The 11,011-nt window shown below is 31.8% G+C and overlaps 1 protein-coding gene across 1 annotated transcript; it reads left to right on the top strand.

Annotated features, from left to right (window-relative positions):
- Positions 1 to 1,559: 1,559 nt before the first annotated feature.
- LOC118191784 (zinc finger BED domain-containing protein 5-like) lies at positions 1,560 to 2,219 on the top strand. The gene has a single exon (XM_035362623.1). It carries the CDS (start codon positions 1,560 to 1,562, stop codon positions 2,217 to 2,219), a length of 660 nt encoding a protein of 219 aa, XP_035218514.1.
- The last annotated feature ends 8,792 nt before the right edge of the window (positions 2,220 to 11,011 follow it).

Genomic DNA, 11,011 nt, shown 5'->3' on the forward strand with positions numbered 1-11,011 from the left:
GAATACGGAAATTTATTTATTAATTTATTGATTTATTTATTTTGCAACACCGATCCTCAGCCTTTTTATTGCTCTTGCGTCCCGCCATGTCGGGCATTCTCACGGTTTCGCGAGAAGTTTCGATTTGTCTGGAATTTGTCTGGTCAGCTTAAAAGTTAAGTTAGGAGCGTGCGCAGATGTGAACAAATGTTTTCTCATAGGGAGAAGGAGAAAGTTCTACGACGCCAATTTCAATTCCAGACAATCTCATTCCAGTCGATCCTTCTATCGCTATTGAATCTATTCTGAATGTGTATGTTATATATATTTTCGTGTAATTGCTATTCACCCTATTAAATATTCACGGCAGCAGAATCATGGATAAATTTTTAAGCGGGCGTAAGCGAGCATTAGACGATAGACAAGCATCAACAAGTACACAGACGAGCGTGGTTCCGAAAATAAAATCAAGAAAATATTCTCAAGAATACTTAAATTTTGGGTTCACTAATACTGAAGTAAATGAAGAAGAAACGCCCCTGTGTATCATTTGCTCAAAAATGTTGGCGGCAGACAGCATGAAACCTAATAAACTTAAACGACATTTGGAAACGCTTCATAGTGAGTACGCAAACAAACCCAGAGAATTCTTCGAATTAAAATTAAAATCATATGAAAAGCAAAAATCATTTTTTAAAAAAAACTTTGTCTGTGAAGGAAAAAGCTTTAATTGCCTCTTACAAAGTTTCATATAAAATAGCCAGATGTAAAAAGCCTCACACCATTTATGAAGAGCTTATTTTGACAGGCGCAATTGAGATTGTAGAAATTATGTTTGGAGATAATTTTGCAAAACAATTGCAGTCTATACCTCTTTCAAATGATACTGTTTCCCGTCGAATTGCTGATATAGCTGAAGATGTAGTGTCAGCTTTTGTCGAAGTTACGTGACAGATTGTTTTCAATACAACTCGATGAGGCAACAGATAGTAATAAAGATGCTCATTTCATTGCCTATGTTAGATTTTGTAATGATTTGTCAGTAGTTAAAGAATTACTTATCTGCAAACCAATAGAACTCAAAGCAACAGCACTCGCATTATTTGCTATCTTAAATGATTTTATGAACGAGGCAAACATAGAATGGAAAAATTGCGTCGGAATATGCACCGATGGTGCTCGTTCTATGTCCGGAAGATTCCAAAGTATTCAAGCACTTGTGAAACAAAATTCGCCACAGTGCGTCTGGACACATTGCATGATTCACAGAGAAGCTTTGGCTTCCAAAGAAATGAGTCCTAGTTTGAATATTGTGTTAACTACGGTTTAACCGTAGTAAATTATATAAAAATGAGACCCCTGAAATCAAGAATCTTTTCCGCATTTTGTAAAGACATAGGTGCAGTACATTCAGCGTTACTATTTTATTGCGAGGCAAGATGGTTATCACGAGGAAAATTTTTGCAACGTGTTTATGAATTAAAAGAAAAAATCGCCGTTTTCCTAGAAGAGGAAAACAGACCGGAAGCTGAGAATTTTCCCGATATTGCGATCCCGTATTTGTGATGAAATTGAGCTACATGGTCGACATATTCGAGAAATTAAATAACTTGAATCTTCAACTGCAAGGAGCAAATACACATATATTGAATACGAGTGATAAAGTTAATGCTTTTTGTAGGAAATTGGAATTGTGGAGCAGAAATTTAAAGCAAGAAAGCTTAACAATGTTTGCAAATTTGAATGATTGTATCAAAACTTACAAGGCTGAAGAACAACATGTAAAAGTTGTTTTTGTAACCATTGAAAATCATTTAGCAATGCTAGCAAAGAATTTTCAAAAGTACTTTCTTGCTGACGACAAACTGATATCAAGTTACAAGTGGGTGAGGGATCCATTTCAAAATACTCCCGAAGGACTCTCAATTGAAGAGGAAGAAACCTTCATAGACTTCACGGCAAGCGGCGAAACCAAAAGACAATTTAGTAATAAATCACTCTTTGAATTTTGGGCAGGAGTGGATGATGAGTTTTCTGCACTAAAAACAACGGCATTTCGCATTCTACTACCATTTTCAACATCTTACCTCTGTGGAACTGGATTTTCTACGGTGGCTTCTTTGAAGACAAAATATAGATCTCAGCTAAATATAGAAAAAGAACTGCGAGTGTCTATTTCTAATATTAAACCCTCCTTCGAAAAACTTTGCTCTGCAAGACAGGCCCAAGGAAGTCACTAATAATTATTAAATTTGTTTTTAATTTAATAATTATTAAATATGCTGAAATATATTTTGTTTTGTATGTGTGTGTGTGTTCTTTCCTTTCAGTCACTTAATCAATTTTTTTAAATAATATTTTCTCTTGGATATGCTCGCCCCCCCATTAGTGTGCTCGCGCCCCCCTCAGGTTGAGAATCACTGCTGTAAAGTTTTCAGCAGAACATAAGTTTTAAGGAAGACTCAAAACAGTCTTATTAATATCACTTAAATGAATTTAGAGTGAAAATATTTTATTGTATTTTTATTTAATATTCCCTCCTCATCAACAATGTGATTTAAGAAATATTTACATATTCCATCGCTTTGGATGCAACTGGCTCTTTATCTTTCTCTCTAACTTGATTTTCCATATAACGTTGCTATAACAGTATTTGCAGTGTACCCGAAATGTTCCACTGATTTCGTTTTACACTCTGCCTTATACAAAAGTTACCAGTAAAGTAAATCGATTAAATTCATACTTTGAACTGATTTAAATTTCCTTGTTTTTTTTTTTTTTTTTTTAAATTTAATTTAAGATAATATACTCTAAAACATTCAACCATATGGTGAAGGTATGTACTATGTTCCTAATTTTAACGTTTAATAAGTTTGAATTTAAAGAATATTATTAGAAAAAAATGTGCAAATACTTTTTTCAGGTATGAAGACTACGAAAATACATAAGTTAGCTTTTTAGGAAATTTTGCATGAACTGCCTAGCTCTGAAATCATAAAGTATTGTGGAAACCCACCAAGTCATAAAGGTGATTTTTATTTTTGCAGAAGTAATTTTAAAATGTCATAATTTTATATCCTATCAGAAAATAAATATTAAATTTATTAAGAAATTCCGCGGAGGATTAGAATCCGCGGAGATATGTCTGAGATATTGATAAACCCAATATATATATACGTATATATTATATAATTTAGCTGATAATTGCTATAGCACTCTTATGTAGGAAGCAAATATGAAATAGTAAGTGATAACATTTTTGTTATATATATATATATATATATGCAATAAAAGCACAATTTTGGAAGCACTGATGTAACAACACGTAGATGTAGATGAGTAGAAATGCCGTTTGCGAAAATACTTGATACTTAAAACGTAGAATTCATAAAGACTAAGAACTTGGTAGTCTAAGCGGTTTTAATTCCATTTTTTTATTTAAATTCACATTTGTGTCCACTATTGACTTGGCACTCCAATGGTGCCTATTTCCAGAACAATTTTGATACTATAGCGACAGAAGCGAACATAAATGATTGCAGCAGTGTCCTAATAGGATGAAAGCATAAGAGAAAAGGAAAGAGTGTCGCAGAAGTAATTTCAGAGGAAGGTGGGAGGGAGTCAAAAAGTTTCGGTGTACAATTACTTTAATTGGGCAAGAGATATCTGCATTAAGTGCAACGTAAGATCGCATGATTAATTTGAATGACGCAGTTTAGACTTGTAGCGTTATTTTTAAGACAGAGAGTTGAAGTCCCCAAATTAACTAAAAAATAAAAGAGGTTATAGCCAATTAAAATTAGATGTTTGCTTTCATATTTTTTTATCTTACATATATATATGTAATAAGATGACTTGTAGTAAGCTGCGATAGATTGACGATGGCTCTCAAGTTCATAGATAGTGTAGCAGATAGTGTAGCAGATAGTGTAGCACGTACAATTCACAGAACGTAGTAGATCCATACCGAAGAGGAAGAATTTTGATTGCGTAGAATGCTAATCCATAACGAATAGGAAACTTGGCAATCGAGGCAGATTAAATTCCATTTTTATTTAAGTTCACATTTGTGTGCCATACACATTTGGCACTCTAATCGTGCCTATTTATAAAACATTTACATTTTGTGATACTATTGCGATAGGAAGAGACCACGTCCAAGCAGCAACAGAGATACAAGCGAAGTGTGCATTTTTCCAATATGGCAGCTCACCAAAGAAGAAGGTTTTGGTTTAGGTAGAGAGGTTTCAGTTCTAAAAGCTTTGACTTCAAGTTCCCAATTAGCTACGTCATTACCTTACACAAGCCATGCGACATAGATTTATTTTGAAATGACTCAGTTTCGAAATGTCATTAATTTTTTTAGAATGAAAGGGAAATAACCAAATTAAAAAATAGGTATTAAAAGGATATTACTAAATTAAATTTAAAGCTGACTTACATATTTTTTTCTTACATATACCTCCTTCAAAGAGAAAAAGGCTTGGTGACAGAAAAGCCCTTTTAGAAGAAAGCACTAAAGCATTAGAGAAGAAAAAAGAAACAATTTTTCAAATTTTGATATAGATACATATGTAAGATAAAAAAATATGCAAATCAAAATTATAATTTAAACTAATGGTAAAAATTTAATTCTCTCACTCTGTTCTAAAAATCATAATAACTTCTCTCGATTTTTAGTTCTTCCTCTCTGTTCTAAAAATCATAATAACTTCTCTTGATTGCGTCATTTCTAGATCATTCCATTTTGCATGGCCTGCGCAGCGCTGATGACGTAATAATAGGAAACTGAAACTTTTAAACTCAAAACAAAATTTTTTTCTTCGTGTGCTTCCATCTTGCATAACTACGCACTTCAGCTTCGCTCTCTATCCTACTAGAATGTAATTTCGTTGTCTTGCTTGCTATCGCAATACTATCAAAAATGTAAATGTTCTGTGAACAGGCACGAATATGTCAAGTGATTGTGGCCACAAAAGTCAGTTGCAAATAAAAATGGAATTAAAACTGTCTCGATTGCGAAGTTTTTTAGATATTACGATGTCAACATATTAGCATACTACGCAATCAAAATTGTTCAATATGGATCTAAGTATGCATCAACAGTGCTCCGTCTTTTCCTTGTGCTTTTATTACATATATATGTATATTATATATATATATCTATTTATCACATATATATGTAAGATATAACAAAATATTATGGCTGCTCTAAGAAATAATTGGCAACCTCTAAATTTGATGTTCGCCCCCCAAATTCCTCTGTTCTTCCAAATTCGAGATCTTGCCATCTTACATAACAACTTAAAATTAACCAATTACAGATTTGTTGTACTTATACATCATACTTTGTATACATACTCTTCGCAAGCAATTACATCATTCCTTTGCCTGAGTTTGCCATGCAAACAACTCTGCGCCCGTTATGCTGTCCTGTCTAAAATGCTTACGTCGTACTTTTAAAACTCCGTCTACATAAAACTTATCGTATTTAATTATAATTGGATAAATGTCTACCAAGATGATTTTATATTTGTGAAAATAAAGATTGGCGAGTCATCAAAATCCAGTTTTGTTATCGTCATCTGTGTGCCTTTCCATTCAGCCATGTATACAGCTACAAGTTAAAAGTACCGGATTCCTCCTATGCACTTAAAATATCACACACATATATCTATATATATATATACAGACACACTAGACCAGGGGTCGCCAAACTTTTTTGATCATCGCCCCCTATATAATTTTCGAAATCTACCATTTTATTTATTTTTTAACTTAGCTGAAAATTTAGACCCCCCACAAAGGTAATTTTCAGGTAATTAAAATAAAACTATATATTAGTCTAAATATTTAATAAATCAGAAACAGTAAGTAAAGTAGCTACAGATTTTTTACTTCTTAATGAGATGAGTGTGCCTGGTGTTTCTTGGCAAGGTTCGCTATATTGGGTTCGAAATTAGTCAATTTTAACCGTAAATCCCCTCGAAGCTCCACATTTAATTTATTTCTGTTTTTAGTTAAAATTGAATTAACGTGACTGAAACCGGCTTCAGCCATATACGAACCTGGAAACGCCAGCATAAATGGCTGAGCCATTTCGTAAAGTTTCACATATTTTTGCTTTATATTTATATTAGTCCAAAATTTATGTATTGTCAAATTTTTAATAAGCGTTTTTGCTTCAAGATCGGACAATAGTTCAGCAAGCTCATCTTGTATGTTGATGTCGACGTTATCAATTTGCGCCGAAAATAGCGCAATAATCCAATCAGGGATGTCGATGTTTTCCAAATCAACAAAGCGCAGTTTAAAATCGTCGCTTAATTTTTGAAGATGATTTGTATATATTTCCAAGTTTTCTTCTTTTATTTTTAATTATTGTAGATTTGAAAAATACTTATAATCCTTACGTAGCAATGAAGATCTAAATAAATTTAATTTTACTTGGAAGCCTAACAGTATTGTCCGAGCTTGGATAATTGTTACATCTTTTCCTTGCAGTTTTGTTTGAACGTCATTAAATTTTCCAAATAAGTCTGCTAAATAAAAAATATGGTTCTTATTGTTTTGGAGTTCATTGCTTAGAACAGGATTTATTTCGTTCTGAAATTCTGTCGTGGAGTCAAATAAATTGACGAGCCGTTGCAAGCATACACCTCTAGACAACCATCTAACTCCGAACTACATTAGCTCCGAAACTACTGTGTTTTCTATTTCTTCGGCCATTTCATCAATACGCCGTTTTAGAGAATTTGCACTTAATGGCAAAGACTTTAAAACATTAGTAGAGTCTTTTTTTCATCACATTCTCAATGACGTCTTTAACTGCAGGTACTACAATTTCTTCTGTGATTGTGTGTGATTTCCCCTCTTTCCTATATTAAGCGAAATCTTGTACGAAGCAATTAATCCTCCTTCATTTTCAGTTTCAGTAGACTGTTTCATAAAACATTTTAGAGTTGGTCGACATGTGAATTTTTCTTTGAGTTTTTTGAAAAATTCTAATTCTTCATTTTTTTTATCTGAATGAAGCCTTTCAAGATGATCTTTCATTTTTGAGGGTTTCATGTATTCATTTCTAAAAGTTTTTTCGCATATAAGACACATAAGAATAGTTTCATTTGTCGGTGAACAAATAAATCCAAATTTTAAGTAATCCAATGAATAATACCGACATTTCTTTTTAGATACTGAAGCTGTCATTTTTAAATTAGGGTTCTGTAAATAAGTTAAAATTAAGTTGGTATATTATACTAATCCACATTATTAAACATGCAACAGAAAAAAGATTTCCATGTGCATAAATTTTTCCATTGTGTTACTTCATTTTATCTAAATTTCAAGGATAATTCTTTTCATTTTTATATGGCATGTTATCAGTATAAAGGCTAGTGAAAATAAATTGGTATGTGTATCTGTTTTTGAAGTGTAATGCTTAAATAAAAAGATGGTGTGTGTTTCTTCATTTAAACAAAATTTCAAGGATAGTATTTTTCATTGTTGTATTGTTTGTTATTTCTCAATGTAAAAGGTAACAAGGGGGAAAAAAAACTGGTATGGTATATCTGTTTTTTAAGCATGATAATTTTATTTATTTCTTTAGTGATGCATATATATAGAGAGAAGTTATAATAAATCTAATTTTACTAGATCTCTCCCTCCCCTCAGGTGTAGAAAATTTTCAAGTGCAGAAAGTTTATTTGCAGAATTAATTCATTTCTGATAAACTTATTATCATTAATTTTTTTATATAACATGTTATTAAGTTACACATTTGACTACTGTGTAATAAACTTGTATTTAGGGCAAAAAATTAACTATAATTTTGCATCTGGTGACTAATATCATATGCTTCTAAGAATATTACTTTAACTTTTTCCATAATTTTTGTATTTCAGGAACATGAAATTGTTATTTTGATATACTTAAATAATAAAAGTGTGTATCTAAATCAATTAATGGATACAAATATTTTACAGTTATTTTTAGAAGATATTTGCCATATCGCTTCTAATAATTCATAAAATATGTTAAAATATAGGTAAATAATTTGGTGCAGAATTCAAATTTAGGGTTTAAAATATGACTAAATGATTTTTATTGTCATGATTTGCTTGGGCTTAAGAATGTACTTTTCGCCCGGTGGAAATTGTCATCAAACTGTCCTGAACAGGCTTTTTGTTGATAATAACTTCCAGCCTTATCAGTACCTCCTTTTGAGTGGAGGGTATGCAAATATAGTACCCAATTTAAATTACATTGTGATTGTAATAATATTGTGGTATTAAATAAGTGATTATAATTACAGTTTAGGTAATTGCATTGTAATTATATTACATTGTATCTGTGAACTCTTAATTTCATTACTTTTTGCAATTATGTTGTAAGTGCATAATCTAATTGCAATAATATAATCTATTCGCAATTACAAAATAATTATAAATGTAGTTACATCTTAAATAGAGGCCATTTTAATACTTTTAAATTTTCGCAAGATAACTTCCCATTAAGGTTCATTTGGAGGAAACTATGCAAATACTAAAAAAGAAGTTATGCTAAATTTACATATTTTGTACAGTACTTTCTTTTTATAATGCTGTTCAATATATCTTCAATACTTTTGTAAATTTAACGACATTCTTTGCAATCACTGTGGTGCTTTAAAAAGAAGTTTCTTAGTTATGCTTTCTAATAAGAATGGGTTTAAAATTAAGTATTATGTATAATAACTAGCAGTTAAAAAAACTTGACTGCATGAAAATGCTGTTGCTGTGTAAAATAAAAAATAAGCTTTCTTTTAAGCTTTGAAATGAATTACGTGTGGTTAAGTCGTCCTTTTACAATTTAAGAATGTGGTTAACACACATTCTTAAATCGGACAGGTTTTATCTAAATTATTAGTATAAAATATATAAACTATGAATTATTTTGTAACATAACTCAAATTACAAAATTCATTCTATATACGTTCAAAATTATTATCTTTTATGGAATAACTGTTTTTTAATTTAGGTAAAAATTGGATTTTTAGAAGTATTACAAATACAATGCAACACAAAGGTGATCTGATTGGAGAGGAAGGACTTTTTATTACGGTTTCTAGTTCGTATTTATATTACGTTTGGTGAAAAGCATCCAAAACACAGAATGCTGTACTTTCTTCTTCCATATATGTTATGAAATATTTCACACATTTAAATGAAAGTGTTTCTTCAGAGTCTTGCACAATTATTTCCATATACCTCAGACTTAAATGACAACATATTCTTAAGTTATTTTTTTTAGTATGAATTTACAGTGTTTTTATGGAAATTTTTGTTAAAATGTCATTAAGAGAAATTTATTTGCACACTCTACGCTTTAACTATTTCCCCATTTGACACTATTGAAAGTTTTTATTCATATCTTATTTATTTTAGTCTGCTAACGAAACTGAAACAGCTAAAGAGTAAGTTATTTTTAATATGTTTACAAAATATACGCGAAATTTTTATTTAAGTGAAAACGTCTATATACTATTTGAGAATTAATAAATTATCCGAAAAGTTTATATGCGCTGAATGCCGCGCGTCTATAAAATAAATCTTAAAAAAAAAAAAAAAAAAAAAAAACAGCAGACATTCAGCCAGCGTGTGCGATAAACGCGCCAAAATTGGCAGCGCGTTCACTCCCTTGCCAAGGGAGAAAAGTTGGTGATTCAGCCTGGTTTAGAGGAGCCTTAGCCTCAACCGCTCTTCTGGCTACATACTATGAGTCGTGCAAATTACAAACTGGTCACAAGGTCAGGTTGTGACGTCACGGTATACATACGAAAACCCATAAGGAAAAAAGGGGCAGATTGTTTTCTGAGTTATAATTTTATTTTCTATAAAGAATATAATATTAAGTCAATTATAAAAATATTTTAAATTTTTACGTACGCAGTTAGATATGTGTGATTTGCGTATTAAGAACTGTTTTTCCTTCGAGTCCCAATAGACCCCCATTCGACCCCTTGGGTCAAATAAACCCCTACTGTTGTTAAATAGACTCCTAGGGGTCTATATAGACCACTTTGGCGACCCCTGCACTAGACGATAAATCTCCGACCCAGGTCCATATTCTAGAGGACCCATACACAATTTAGATATCTATGGTCCGAGGAACCTCAACTGGGGTATCATCCCTTTCTTCATCCACCGCCTCATAGAGAAATAACTCCACCCTTTTGTATTTTAAACATTTATTTCACAAACACAAAACTAATACTAAACTACAATACTAATAATTGAAATATATATATAAAGTAATAAAAGTTAATTTCATTTTCCTTAATGGCTCCCACGAGCCTTCCCTATGACCTCTCTGTCAGTCTCCCTCTTGGAAAACAAAACTTTTGGCACCTTCCGATTAAGAGCCAGCGCCCTCTATACAGCTTGTTGGTTGGCGTCACCCATACATCACACCCCCCATCCAAGATTGAAATAGGGTGAAAGCCTATTGAAATATGACAAATTATGGTTTTACTAGCCGGATTTTTTTAAAATTTGTCTTCTTCTTTTTTTTTTTTTTTTTTTTTTAATTCCAGCATTAGGCAGTATATTTTATGTATTTAACTCACCTTTTAAATACGCCATTAAATATTAAATATGGAAATGGCTTTATCATTCTTGGGGAGAATTATTGCTGAGTTTGACTTGACCTAATGTAATGTAAGATGGTTAATCAGGCGCATGATACTTTCCATCGATGTCCAAGGAAATTTGGTATACATGTCTTATCTACACAGAGCTCACTGGGTCACCCTAATACAGTTAACAGGTGACTATTATTTTAAAAAAGCTTATGAATCTGATTCTTTTCGATGACTTGGCTAGCAAGCTAAGTTTTTTTTTTTTTTTTTTTTTTTCAGAGCAGGGTTTCTTCGACAGATACAAATTGTCAATGTTCCTTATTTCTGTCATTTGTTGTGCAGGCGCATTTCAGTGAAAATGTTTTCCGTCTTACTTGAAGCCCATATTTTGTCTTGACATTGCAGTTCAAATTGTCT

Source organism: Stegodyphus dumicola, chromosome 6, assembly GCF_044657685.1.
Source record: "Stegodyphus dumicola isolate Sdum_Otavi_A_Nest chromosome 6, ASM4465768v1".
Classification (NCBI taxonomy): domain Eukaryota; kingdom Metazoa; phylum Arthropoda; class Arachnida; order Araneae; family Eresidae; genus Stegodyphus; species Stegodyphus dumicola.